This window comes from Poecilia mexicana, unplaced genomic scaffold (assembly GCF_051168715.1).
Source record: "Poecilia mexicana isolate PSO_F unplaced genomic scaffold, ASM5116871v1 scaffold_16, whole genome shotgun sequence".
Lineage (NCBI taxonomy): Eukaryota > Metazoa > Chordata > Actinopteri > Cyprinodontiformes > Poeciliidae > Poecilia > Poecilia mexicana.
The window spans coordinates 16051583-16066037 of NW_028263385.1; the positions used below are offsets into that span (position 1 = coordinate 16051583).

A 14455-nucleotide genomic window follows, 5' to 3' on the forward strand; every position below is an offset into this window, starting at 1 on the left:
TTTACCTTGGGGACCAAAAAAAAACGTCAAAGGATTCTCTCTTGTTTATTTCTCAAAAGACTTTTTACAACAATGTTTACATAATGAGCTTCCCCTTCCCCATAAAATGAGTTCAGAATTGAAACAATTAAATAGCTGTGGAATTTACAAAAGCATAAAGAATGCTGTTAAAATCAAACGTCTGGGACATTTTTCAGTAGAAACATTCAGCCTTTTGTTTGGTGTTCAAAGCAGTTCAGGAGGTTTTAGATCAATAAACAAGGCAGCAGACATCTTAACGTAGTTTCATAGTGTTTGAATCTCAGATTTTTCCACATTTTGTCACATTTCAACCATCAACATGTTTCACTGGGACGTGATGGACTAGACCAGGGATCTGCAGCCTACGGCTTCTTTGACTTTCCACAAAGGTTTCTAAGGATTTTGGCTAAAAATAACACAACTAGGAATAAAAGTAATCAATTAAAGAGTTAATCTAAAGTTGACTTTTTATCGATCGACTGACGATTAATTGATAAGCAGCCAATTTCTTAACAAACTGAGTTTTCTCTTGTATCAAAAGGGCCGGCTGTCTTTTCATAACACAGAGCTACATTTTTCATAATTTATTCATTTTTCTTCATGATTAAATACAAAATGTATTAATAATCACAGATGCTCTTCATCCAAATGCCGCTTCTTAAGTGTGTTTCTACAAACTAAGTACTGACAAAAGTACAAATGTGGGAACCAATTATCATTATTTAACTTTGCATTTATGCACAATTATGTCACAGGGAATCTCACTAAAATACATTCAAGTTTGTGGTTTTCACATAATAAAATGTGGGAAAGTTCAAAGGTTGTAAAAACCACGTTTGTTATGTATTTTCTTACATGCAGCAACACCCAAACACTGGGAGCCAAAGCTTTTGTGGAGCCTTAAAAGTTCTAAAAATGAACAATTTAAATTAATTTAATGAATCCATCGTAGATCAAAGGTAATGAATCCATTTGTTTATCATGAAGAGGTAGAGTCAGCTTGCATAATCACAGATCTGAGGATGTTTAAAGAAGGCAGAGGTGTGGAACAGTCCATTTTAAGGCATGAATATTTTAAAATATTTCAGTGCACAATGTCTACTACAAATCAGCAGAGAGACATTTTACATTAATGCCAGAATGCATCAGCTGCCCTCACCCTCAAACTAGTAGATTTCTTTATATGAGTATCAGTGATCATTAAATGAGCTGCTGAGCTTCATTAATAGGGATATTTAGACAAAACTCTGTTCAGATAAAGACTATTCCCTTCACAGCCAGAACTGGTTGTTTCATATTTCAGAAAATTTGATTTCAACAAGGAGGCTGATTCAGGGTCTTTTCAAGGCTAAAAATGTTTTTTTTGTTGTTGTTGTTGCAACAATTACATACAAATCAACAAATTTTACGTCAAATCTAGAAAATTAAAAGAAATACATGTACACACAATATGAATTTATAACAGAAATTAATGCCTACAAGGAATTTAAAAATACTACAATTAGTAGAGCTCCTATACAGGAGCACACTGCATTGATTTGCTCCTTTGCATTGATTTGCACTGATCTAGCTGTCGGGTTAAACTCAGTCTGAGCTGCATGTGCACAGAATAAGATTAAGAAATGATGATATCCTTAAAGCTGAGCAGTGGTGGCCAGGTGGAGCATCTCATGCATGCAGCTGGAGAAGACGTTAAAGAGTGAGGCTGCATCTGTCTCACGACAGGACTTCCAAGCTGTGATGGAGATCACAATCCTACATGATGGGGAAAGTTGTTTTTTTTATTAGAAGCTGCTACAACGCGCAGAAGAGGCAGTTTTACAAAGTGGTGAACTTCAACAGCACATTGCAATACTTTTGGACAACAAAAGTCTTCATCTTCACCTGTCGTCTCTGATGCGGTAAAAGAAACCGTAACCATGGTGAACCATCGGCGCCACCGCCCCCATTATTGTTGTGTAGCCCACCAGGCTGGACGACAGCACAAAGTTCCCACCGCCGCCACTGCAGACACAAACGCAGCAACCAAGGATCCAGTTTGAAATCCTGCTCTAGCTCTAAAGGACAAACCTGATTTTGATTTCTGTATTGGTGAGCGTTTATGTGTGAATTCTCAAAGAACAAGAGTCAGAAAAAAAAACTAAAGTTGAGTGTTAAGTTGCAAAAAGACATAAAGGGCAACATTTAATGATTTAATGCATGATACAAAGATTTTTGTGTTTTATATAATGCAATAAGCAAAAAACATTTAGAAATATTGAGCATACATCCATACTCAATATTTCTCTTATCCTTACTAAATTAGATATGTACATTTTTTTTTCTTTTTTGCTTTAGTGGCCTTTAATTGAAATGCTAAGACAGCACTTCTAATGCATTAGGTAACTGTAATGCATTGGAACCCTTAAATACTAAAATTAAATTTGACCTATTTATTAAGTAGCAAACTTGATTTTGGGACACATTTCTTGATTATAACCCAGTGCAACATCATCCGACTGCTACAGCGAGAGAGAAAAAGTGTGACCGGCAGTACCTCCTGGAGTAAAGCGGGTCAGAGAACAGCTCAGGGGTCGGACGTCCTTCTTCTTTAGCAATGAGATAAAGCCCAAGGAGATGTCGGTCAAAACCTGCAGCCAGAAACACAAACAGTGTGAAATACTGACACAAACACGCATCAGGAGGTTTCACATGCATGTTTTAAAGAGCGTGGATGGATTTCATCATTGACTCGGATCAAAATAAACCAATTTGTGAAAAAATACGTTTCATGGTTCTGTGCTTAAAAACACGACCACTTCAGCAAAGGCTACTCTAAACATCCTGCTGTTTGATGCTACAATATTTGCCACAACTTGCTTTACCTGTTGCAGCTCCTGAGAAAGCAACAGTGTTGTTTTAGTCAAACTTCTGCAAGGTCACACTTATTTATTTATTTATAAGTTTGGTTGCTGTGAAGTTTTAATCTGCTTCGGGTCTTACGGAGTTAAAATGGTGACCGCTTAAAATGAAACTGAAGAGAAATATTGGCATTTATAAACATTATAGTAACTTAAAATATTAACATGTCTCTGTTCTGGAAATGTTGGAATTGAAAGTGAAACAAAAATTGATCATAAAAAAAGATTAAAATTCTAAAAATAATTAAATGAATAACTACTGTTTAGAAATGATCAAATGAGACAAAAACGTTAAACATGGAACAGAGTGGCGTACTTTACTGGGTCATTCTGGCTGATTTAAAAGAGCTTTGAAAGGTACTGGTTCTTAAAATCATTTTTTATTCATCCATGTCTACCTTTAAGAAAGGAAATTGGTCAAACTTCTGTGAGAAGAAACCTTCTGGGTGTGCAGGAATCATCAGCAACAATCAGAATATCTACCAATATCTAAGATCTGGAACAATGATAGAGGCTCTGGGATCAGATTGACAGATTCAAGCTAATGTACAACATTTTTCATTAAAATATTTAAAACCATAAGATGTTTTAAAAATCTTATGGCTCCCAAAAGCAGTACTATATTTAAATAGAAATATCAGGCAATATTTAGAAGAATATTCCACAAACTCACCATTTCCATCTTGAGCCTCGGACATCAGCTTGTTGTGTTTATTAAAAGCTGAGAGCATGGCGCTCCTCCTGCCATTCGCCTGGGAGAGAACAGCTCAGTTTTATTTACGAAGCACTTCATAAAAAACAAAAACATATCAAAGCATACAATAAAAACCAAGAGAAGAAAAAGTCAGAACTAGAGATGTAAGTGTCCATCTGCATCAGAGGACCGCACAATATCAGAACTGTGGGCTAGAAATGGCCCACAGTCCACAATTCGAGCCTCCCAGAGTTAAATCATTAAAACACTGATAAAGCAAAATGTCGAATTACATCACACGCAGGGTCCATCATGGCCTTGCACCAGCTCACAGCCTCCCGTGTGCAGGGCCGCATGGTCTCGGTCCTGCCGTGGTAAAACTTGCGCGTCGTTGCCGTCTCATAGCAGCTTCCTGGTCTGGGGAAAACACGAGCACACATTCAGAGTCCGATAGTTTGAAGTGAAGCGAATAATCGTCAAAGTGTTGCTCGCGTACTTCTTGTGTAATCTGTAGTAAGCTAGCTGCATTGCCAGCTGGATAAAAGTGTCTGGATGCAACTTCTTCTGCTTGATGGCTGATTTTCCAAAAGCTGTGAAGGCGTAGCAAACAAGCTGAAGGTCCTGGGTCTGAAACAACACAGAGTCTATAGTGATCCTCCTCTTTAATAAAATAAGTGCTTTTCCCCCCCGTTAGGTTTTCCAAAGGCTCACAGACTCCAGATACTGCTGTTTGGCATGACGAATGTCACTGTGGGCTTTTTCATCCAGAGTAAACAGCAGCTCCTCGGGGAGGGGGATCTGCCTGACCTTGTCTGAGCCCTAGGCAGCAAACACACCAGGAGAAGTTAGAGAATGAGTTCATATGTCCAGAACAGGAGAAACGTTAGTGTTTACCTTCCACTGTCCCTCTGTAGCTCTGATTTGCTGGTCAAGATACCAACACATTGACACCAGAACCATTGCATCATAAGGTGCGTGCTGCAAGACAAGTTCACAGGAAAGATTTGACATAAATCTACAAGTCACACCTGGAACCTTCCTTCAGTCCCATCAGCTTCAACATGTCCTCCATGTTCAAGGGCCAGTATCATGTAAAACTGACTTTTTTTATATATATACAACACTATAATGTTATTCATCAAACACATATGTAGAGTGTTGGCTTGATTTTTTCATGCATGTTTGAGAAATCCTTTAATCCCCCATGGCAACCATTCAGCTGTGCAAAACGCCTGGTTAGACCTAGCCCCACCCTCGAGACGCAGCTTCAGACCTTTCGTCTCACAAAGCACCCCTCTATGGCAATTCTCCCACCCAGCTCCTTCAGACTAGCCAGCAGCAATTAGCAAACACCTGGTGGGATTGCACATCTGCTGAGCTCGTCTGTGCAACGCTGATAAAACGTTGTAAAGGGTTAATAGAGGAGTTCTATTAATGATGTTGCGACGACCTCCTGAAGTTGGAGTTTCAGAAAAAGAAGGAGCTTTTAAAGAGACAGAGGCCCAATTTTAAAGAGTTAAATTACAAAGTCACATTTATTTTAAAGGCATGATTGAGACATGTAGCATTTTTACAACTGAAGGTAACATAGTTATTTACATAGTCATTTAATTGTGCTATAAAATGGCACTATGTGCCTAGAAAACTCCAGATAAAACCAGATATCTTTACATCTTTAACAGTTCACCGTCAATTTAAGTCAGATAAAATCTATCCAACCTTTGGTTCAGTCCATCCTTTTACCAAATCTATCCAACTTCCCCCTATCCATCCGGCCCTTCATTCATCTCTGCCCCATGCCCACATTTATTCATCCATCAATCCCTCTGTCCCATCATCCATCCATCCATTTATCAGTTCTGCTTTCAGAGGGGGGATGGATAAAATGTTTAGAGAAAGGTACAGGCAACAAAAGTCTAGAAATAAATGTTTCCATACTCTTATTTTCCATTCTTAGCCAGGCCCAGATTACACATAAACTAAATTGCAGGCTGTGTGGAAACTGTGCATTTAAACTTCTAAAAAAGAACCAAATATGAAAACCTACATCACAGGTGGATCCAAAAGTGCCGTCTGCAAAAGCGATTGAGTTGTAGGATTTATCCCCCCACCGGATGGTCGGGTTGCCTGTGAGGCCCGCCGCTGTCAGCTGCACAGAAAACAGAATACTCAGATCTCTTTCCTCATTGTTAGGAAATAACTGAGATTTGAGCAGCTCAGACATCGGTGTAGTTCTCCGGACTCGAGTAGGGTTTGGATTCGTCCAAGGAGATGACAAACAGGCTGCTCTGAATGGTCTCCAGAATCGTCTTATTGTGCGGATCGATGCTGATTAGATGCTCTCTTGCCTAAAAATAAACACAGGAAATGCTGATCCTCAGTGATGCTTTGGTAACATGAGATTTTAGAGCGATGACCCATAATGTTGTTTATGTTATTGTCTCTTTAAACAACCAGGAGCCGAACCTTCGCCCAGCGAGTCCGCTCATCAGATGTGAGAGCGGAAACTCCGTCTCCCTCCGGCTCGCCTTCGCAGCGCTCCTTCACAAAGATCAGCTGCCTACGCAAAACCAGACACATATTCACAACCAACTTAGATTCACCCATTTTAAATCTGTTCATTTCATAACGGAGAGCTCCATTTTGTGTTGCTTAAAAATTCAGAATATAGAATAATCTGAGGTTAAAACAAGAGAACAAATTTAGAAAAAGGCTGATTTTCTTCAATCCTAAACTGAAACATATTTCTTCAATTAATTTATTCAAGAAATAAAGTATTTAAAGTATTTTAAAATCAATGAGATGCAGAAAAAAAGTGCCAGGGTAACAATCTTCAGATTGCAGTGACATTAAATAACCAAATAAATGGTTCAAAAAACAAAAGAAGTTAATAAATATTGTTGGGATCGATGGAGGATCTGTGCCTGGCGATCTGTGTTTGCTTCCCACCTGAGGAGCTCTGGAGGACTGAGGATCTGTCCATCAAACAGTGCATCAAAAGTAAAAATCCGTCCGCGGCACATCACCACCAGGTGGGAAGGACACGGGCCCTCGCTCACTAAGAAACATAATCAAACGAGCGGTGAAGACAGGGGTCGAAGGTTACGGGTGTGTCTGAAAGCTGCAGAGCCGCACCTGTCTTGAAGTAGTTATGAATGGTGTCCTTCTTCACTCCAGGAACCTTGCAGGTGCAGTAGAGCATCCTGAACTGATCCATGTCCAACGGGGCTTTCCCAGCTTTCTGGGGGGCGAGTCTCTCCCTGACGGAAACGGAGTAAAAACAAATATATGAGCAGAGAACGTTCTCAACACTAGACCAAAAACAAAAAAACCCCCAAAAAAACGAGTGTATGTGTGAGCATGCCTTACGTGCGGAGCAGGTCCCAGTACTGCAGCGTGTGCCATGTTATAATACTGGTCCTCTGCAGAGAACTTCCTTCAGCAGGAGGCCAGAAATGCTCCAAGTACGGCCCGGGACCGGCAAAGTTTACATTCAGCTGGGAGGGGATTCGGACCTCCAGGTAGGCTGTGTCTAACCACCACTCCTCCAGCTGAGGAAGCGTACACACATCGTTAGCTCACTTCTTAGTAAAGAAGACATTATGTTAAGAGGCTATGTTCAGCTACAGACCCAGTTCCTCCTTTCTTGGGCTCTCTGCAGCAGTTTCTGGTGCAGCTCTTTTCCGACACCTTCTCTGAATTTTCTCACAATCTCCACTGTAGCTTTGAACTCTTCTTCTGATGCAAACGGATGAACTGAGAGCGAAATGAAAGGGAAAACACAATTAAAAAAAACTTTTTTAAACTGAGCATCTGAGTTTAGGTTTAGTATTTATTTAATAACTAATTACACAAGGTCATTTGTTCATCTGAGTTTGTATTTAGACAGTGGAGGAAAAGAGGAGGACCTGATAATTATGTCTCTTTTTAAACACGGTGTACATGCAGGACAGTATGTCCACACATTAACCTGCTGATAAGCCACCACTGGTTCATGGAAAACTGGGAACAGATATATTTTCACCTTTGTCACAGATGTAGAGGAGACTGATAAATATCATTATACTTTTCTACAAATTAGTAGTTCATTTATAATTTAATTCAATGTTAGAACCCACACCCTCTCTGACTGGCATATCAGTCACTCACTGGATTTCTGTGTTGCATAATGTTTTCGCTGTGTGCACTATGACTTTGCATATAATGACTTTCACCAGCTGTGTCCACTGGGTGTGTTTCTGCAGTCCTAATAAGGTCACTTTGTTTATTTTAGTTCATGTTAGTGCACTTCATAAAGCTCTACCTTTATAGCTCTTAAAGGGGAAGTGTGTGTTTTCCAGGCACATAGTGTACCGTATTTTCCGCACTATAAGACGCACCTAAAAACCTTCAATTTCCTCAAAAGCCGACAGTGCGCCTTATAATCCGGTGCGCCTTATATATGGACCAATATTGAGCCACAACAGGTCCAGCAACGGACCTTACCACAGGGGCCGCGTTTCATTGGCTAATGCCCATTTTAGGTCACAGTGCAGCTACCACGTGCGTGACCGTCTCACAAACACAAGCTACAGTAGTAAACATATGCTAATGTACATTGTGGACAATCAAAACCATGAATGCCGACTTACCCAGCCTTGCAAGAACAATAGGCATCAGTGATCTTGTCCACAGCTATATTTATGCTGAGGGTGTGAGGATCTGCTGTTTTCCTCAACTATCGGTAGCTTTTAGCTGTGACGCGCACAATGTTGGAGGCATCCAGTGGCTCAAACACCTTGATGTCGTCCAAAAAAGATGACATGAACTTGTTGGTTCCCCTGTCCATTGTCGTGGCTGATATGTTGTGAAAATCCGGCAGAAATGCTACGCTAATTAACTCAGATCGAAATGAAAGACGTCATGTTTACACAGACATGCAGTAAGCTGCTTACAGTTGGTCCACTACGGTAAGCAGCCGCCAACTTCTTTTTCCCCCGTAGAAGAAGTAGTGCGCGGTGCATGCTGGGATAGTTGTCAGAACACTGGTTTGTTAATAAAGTTTGATAATACATTTAAAGGGGGGGAGGGGCAGGGGAAGAGAGACAGAGACTGCAGCGGCAGCGTGTCGGTTGGTCTGTGTTACCCAGAAAGCAGTTGGGCATAATATCGCAACACCAACACCTTGAGTGAAACAACGGCTGGGCCAGCCTACTATATAAAGTACTCGGGGACCATTTCTTTATTAATGTGGATGTGTAATAATAGAGTATGAAGCGTCTATTCTATGCGCCTTATAATCCGGTGCGCCTTATAGTGCGGAAAATACGGTAATTTTACAGCACACTCAAGTAATTAATGTTGCCTGCAGTTTTACATACATTTTAATCAAATGGGATATATAAAACTATATTCATTATAATTTTCTCTGATTACTTTTTTAACACATAACATGCAATCTGGAGAGCATAGCCATCCCACCTGCATCTAGGTACTTAGAAAGGCTTCCATCTAGTGTCGGTACAGGCAGGGGAGGCAGACTGTTCTGGTACTGAAAGGTCCGCTCAGGCAGAGCACCTGCTAATCGACTGGCCATTTCTTCGCTCTGCAACACAAATTAACATTACACTCTAACAAAGAGAAACTTGTTTTTTCCCCACTGGTGTAAATGGATGACAGTAAACAGCACTGACCTCCTGCAACATCAGCGGGAGATCTGGAAACTAGAATTGCACCGATGTGAAAATGTAGGCCCATATTCAATATTAAAAACAATAGCCGATATGTTCTGCATCCCTACTGGAAACACGATGCACGTCAATCACCCAAAAGATCTCCAATTTAGAAACTCCGAAGAAGAAAGAATTTGCTGCTGTAGTTAGCTCTTATTAATTATTATTATTATTATTATTATTGTCTATAATATCCATGTATTACTACCTCATAAGAACTGCTCTGTGACAAAGTTAGTAGCACAGCAAGACAGTCCTTGGTTTGAATCCTGGATGGAGTCCTCTGAATGGAGATAAGCATAAATACTTGTAATTCCTTTATTTTATATTGGATCCCTGAATTACATCTCTATTTGATGTGTTGAACTTTTTGGCCAAATTCAATGATTCTGTTCAGACTGAGTATCGCCAGGTCAAAAATCGGTACTGGCTCCTTTATACATTGCATCACTTCTTAAAATTGCATGTATCCACTCAGAGGCGCAAAAAGTGGGTATGCAGCGTATGCAACGCATAGGGGCGCAGCACCAGAGGGGGCGCCAAAACCCCGTCTGGAGGGGGCGACGCGCCGATTATGTTTTCCCATACAGTTCAGCGCGCCTCACGCTCCTTCACCTCTCGCACATAACGAGGTACATGTAGCGAGTTTTACACTCCACGTAGCGTCGCCTCGGGGGGGTTGAGCGTCGGTCCTTCACCCTGAGGTTCCTTCCCTCGGGGGGGCGCCGATTTATGTTTTCGCATCCACCTGAACAATGTGCAGTTGCGCCACTGTATCCACTTGTCTGTGGTCAGTAATGTAGGTATAAGCCAACCAGCAAATCAAATAAGTTGTATAATTTAGCCTTGATGTTCAGAAAAAAATCCATCAAAAACTTATTTTGGTTGTTATTGGAGCAAAGTAACTAACAAGGAGCCTGAATCAGACAGTCAGTCATGCAGTGAAGGCTAACGCTACAACATTTCGCAGCTAGAACACTTAGCAATGATAAGCCTGAACAGGAAACTTACTGTTAGCTTAGCTTCTCCGGGAAGCGTTGACTTTATTTTACAGCATCGATACCCGGCATTTGGTTCCTGTCGACGGCTGACCGAGTGAAAGAAGCTCGCTGTGTTGTTGTCCGTAGCTGCTGCTGCGGCACCAGACAGCGTTCACCTTTACCCTACTCATTCTCTGAGCCAACTAACGGTGTGCCTAGCGCAACTGAGCCGATTTTGTAAACCAGCACACTGAAAAGAATGATGAGACACAACTTGTGAGGCCTCAAAACTCTGCTGCATTTTCAAAGAATACAGATAAGAATTAACTCACAGTGAATAAAGAAGATGCTGTTTATAAATTAGGTAATATATTAGTCACACTGCTTAGAAGTATGCATGAATTAAAAAAATATTGTATCCAAACGTTCACATTAAAAATATGTAATTCTTATATTATTCTACATAAACAGATATACAAGCATAGTGGTCAGATCAAAACTTGAGGTAATTATGAAACCAGAAGTAATACTAAGATAAGAGCTGCATGGGACGAGAATAAATCCAGATCTCTTGGTAAGATGAGCCAAATGATTGCATCCCAAAAATGAGCCGGAAGTCCCACTACCAGTGACAGCTCTTGCCATCACTGGTGCGCATGCGCTTGTTGACGGAGACTTTACACTTTGGGATTGACCTTTTATTAATTAAATATGAGCAGCAAGTATAACCTAATATATTACAATGAGTGGTCTAAAACAAAAGAAAATTGGAGTTAAATCATGGATTAAAAAAAATTAGACCATGATAAAATTATATATTTACATATACAGCCACCTTTTGGCTTAGTTCTTAAATCTCAGAATAAGTACTAGGTTAATGCATATAAAAAATTGCAAGACCAAATTGATGGGACTAGAATAGTATGAAGGTAGTTGCTCATGTCAGCACCCTTGTTTTTTCAACCAAACTGACAGTTTGGATCTTCACTAAAGTTGTGTCAAACCACATTGCAGGTGATTTTATTCATGCAGAAAATATGAAAACTCTATTGGCTTGGCAGGACATTTCAAGAAGCTTTTATTATGTTTTGTAACTGAAAGGGGAAATGATTTATACTTCTATGTGGAATATTTCTAAATACTCAAATAATATGCATATTCCAAGTTATTAGATGCCAATACAAGTACTAATAATTATCGATTTTAACTTTTTTTGTTCAATGTATTTTTTTTCTATTCCTCTGTATTCTGATTTAACAATGAAAACTGAGAAACTGACAATATCAACTATAACAGGATAAGACAGTGTAGTTGAGTTGCTGCCTCTTGTGCTCATAGTGAAGCACAAAACAAAACAAAAAAACAGTTCCATTAACACACATAGTTCTTGCACTGACAAAATAAACGTCACAAAAAAAGCGAAGAGACATTTACTTTCCATTTATGTTAACATTTAATAGCATTTTTCTGCCTTGTTTTAATCCATGTTACAAATCAGTGCAGTGTAGTAAAGTACACCACAATCAGCAAAGATATAACCTTTAAAGATGCATAGTAGTTTATCAATTTTATCAGTTTACAGTGAAAGAAAAAAAAACACAAATTAAGGAATAATTATTGCCTCTGAGAACAGAAGGCAAACAGTAGCCCTGTCTCAGTAAATTATTTAGTAAAGTCATTTTTTTGCATTAGTCTAACTTTATTAGATTCTTGCAAAGTTTACTCCCCATATTTGCTGAAAAGTTCCTTAGCATGCTTGATATAGGCAGCCATCGCGTCCGCCTTGGACATTCCTGAAACAGAGGGGCAAATTAGTTACACCGAAAACAAATCATAGCATTTTATTTCCGGTTAAGCATTTGCAACCAGATAGGTTTATAATTCTACCTAGCCTAAGTATTCTTGAACCTTTTCACATTTTGTCGCATTACAGCTACACACCTCAATGAATTTTTAAAATGGGATTTAATGGATGGACCACCACAGATACATGTTACCTTTCCTGGTTTCCCAAGCTTCCCACTTTGCTTTTCCTTTTGGGTCAGTTACCCCCGGTTTGTCTAAAGAAAGCACAAACAAAAGGAAAAAAACATTGAAGAAAATGTTTATTTAGCTCACATAAACTAAGTCACATACCTATATTAATGTCTCCAACCATGGCCTGTTTATACAGACTGTATAGGATCAGTATCTCATCATCCGTAGGCTTCGTTTTCAGATTCTTCACCTGGTCTGCCACTTTCTTGAACTCTTCCTGCAGATCCACAGACAGAAAGGTCACGCAGAACAGGGGAAACGCAGGGAAAGTCTGCTAATATTTCATTAATAGTCAAATCAGAGCAATCAGAGTGTACCAAGAAGGAGCACAGGATGTAGAAATGTGCATGCTAATGAGCAACAGCCAACACGGATTTGTAGTCAAGCCACAAGGCAAAGTGAGGGAAACTGATTGTTGCACAAGTAGGAGTTAAACAAAGGGCTTTCTATTCAGGCCTCTGATGCTTTTGTGCTTGCTTGAATAATCTGCTTTACAAAAGATCTGGGACATGGCAGAACAGATAATTATGGTGCCCCTTTTAAGGAGAAATATAAGCCCCACTCATGTTCCTGAAACCATGACAAACAGAGGACTTGCATGTTGTAGTAAGGTATTCTCCTTTTTGCTCAAGCAGTTTTGAAGGCAGTAAATCCAGCTGCAACATCAGGACCTAAGACCCATAACATGAGCAGATCATACCTTACACGGAGCTAGCGATATAAAGCTATCGCTATCAGAGTGGAAATAAGCAGCAACTTCATGTCAGAATACCAATTAAACGCACCTTACACAAAAATTAAATGCAGTCACAGAAAGAGCGGATTTTACCTCGACAGACATGTTGGTTGGTGCAGGACGGGTCGCAGATGAAGGTTTTTATTCCGTCACTTCGTGAGCAGCTGTTGTAATTGCAAACACAACTGACAGATGTGATACTTATGAGCCAGAGAAGCAGCAGCAGCCTGCTGACGAAGAAGAGGAGGAGGATGAAGGGGCTGCAGAGCTCAGAGCTGATTGGCTGAAGGACAATGCAACACACAGCAAACACATGCACAAGGAAACATGACCACAAAAGCGATTGGATCAAATATAATAATTGAAGTTAAACAGCGAAACTTTAATAACTGTGTAAAAAAAGGAAATATAACCACCTTTGGCCTACTTTTACTTTTGAATTTGGATATTGTTAAATACAATTAATCAGAAATACAATTATCAGCAGACCTCACCTTTAACCAGCCACGATTAGATAATGCTTATCTAATCAGATTTGCCTTCCCACAATAATAATTGTTTACCATAATCAATAGTGTTTAAATGCGCATGTGCCAGGACGGGGTGCCCTCAGAAAGGTTGAATAGTATGAGCAGATCGGGATTATTTGCAATTAAAGACATTTAAACCCGATCTTATTTTAAATTTAGTAACCGAAATACAACATAATCTAAAAATATTTAAATGTTTTAACTATTTAAAACAGTTAACTATTTTCTGAACAAAAAAAATGCATATCTTAATTCTACACTCATATTTGTAACTGAAACATAACAAAAAATACGTTACTAGTTAATCTTCGTACACTCAAAACGTTTTTGTAACTGAAATATAACGGAAAGAAAGAATATTACATATATATATAACATATTATCTTTAAGCTATACTCAAAGATTATGTGCACTGCTCCATATTTTACCAGCCAAAGAAAAATCAATACAAGTTCAAGTGTCTTTAAAACACATAAATACTTACAAAGATGAAAATTTTCTAAAGGACAAAAGAATACGTGCGCTCAGAATCTTTACTTTCCCTTAATTGCCTGAATTCTTGTTGGCATGGTAACAGGAGAGAAATGTGTCAAAGATAGTTTGTTGCTTAGATTGCTCACTCGGTAATGTTCCTGCAAATATAAAGACCGTTTGTAATACATATGCCACACTCTGATCTAATTTCAAACTCATCATTGTTTGCTTCAGCTAGATCATTTGTGCTGCTGTCGTTTTAAAGATATTAAAGCTATTAAGAAATGTTTCCAGAGGTCACAAAAGGCCAACCAGCCCCTCCCACCTTATGCAAATCAGACAAAATTGATTTGGCTACATTTGTGCTGGTTT

General features: G+C 39.4%; 2 protein-coding genes across 2 annotated transcripts; both read right to left on the reverse strand.

Annotated features, from left to right (window-relative positions):
• Positions 1-29: 29 nt before the first annotated feature.
• crot (carnitine O-octanoyltransferase) lies at positions 30-10523 on the reverse strand. Its single transcript, XM_015005897.2, has 17 exons — positions 10338-10523; positions 9076-9199; positions 7247-7371; positions 6985-7166; positions 6751-6875; positions 6565-6673; positions 6082-6175; positions 5838-5963; positions 5663-5764; positions 4510-4593; positions 4327-4434; positions 4112-4242; positions 3909-4032; positions 3595-3673; positions 2558-2651; positions 1906-2025; positions 30-1776 (listed from the first exon to the last, which is right to left on the reverse strand). Exons 2-17 carry the CDS (start codon positions 9188-9190, stop codon positions 1656-1658), a joined length of 1839 nt encoding a protein of 612 aa, XP_014861383.2. The 5' UTR covers positions 9191-9199; positions 10338-10523; the 3' UTR covers positions 30-1655.
• A 1212-nt stretch (positions 10524-11735) lies between these two features.
• Positions 11736-13343, reverse strand: acbd7 (acyl-CoA binding domain containing 7). The gene is made up of 4 exons (XM_015005898.2): positions 13173-13343; positions 12443-12560; positions 12304-12366; positions 11736-12099 (listed from the first exon to the last, which is right to left on the reverse strand). Exons 1-4 carry the CDS (start codon positions 13182-13184, stop codon positions 12026-12028), a joined length of 267 nt encoding a protein of 88 aa, XP_014861384.1. The 5' UTR covers positions 13185-13343; the 3' UTR covers positions 11736-12025.
• Between the last annotated feature and the right edge of the window lie 1112 nt (positions 13344-14455).

Coding starts and splice junctions, on each gene's coding strand:
- crot (XM_015005897.2), bottom strand. CDS start 9,190: ATGGCCAGTCGATTAGCAGGTGCTCTGCCTGAGCGGACCTTTCAGTAC. Junction 4,243..4,326: donor AACAGCAGTATCTGGAGTCT/GTGAGCCTTTGG, acceptor GTGTTGTTTCAG/ACCCAGGACCTTCAGCTTGT. Junction 1,777..1,905: donor TACCGCATCAGAGACGACAG/GTGAAGATGAAG, acceptor CCCATCATGTAG/GATTGTGATCTCCATCACAG.
- acbd7 (XM_015005898.2), bottom strand. Junction 12,367..12,442: donor GGTTGGAGACATTAATATAG/GTATGTGACTTA, acceptor TGCTTTCTTTAG/ACAAACCGGGGGTAACTGAC. Junction 12,100..12,303: donor AGCTTGGGAAACCAGGAAAG/GTAACATGTATC, acceptor CCTCTGTTTCAG/GAATGTCCAAGGCGGACGCG.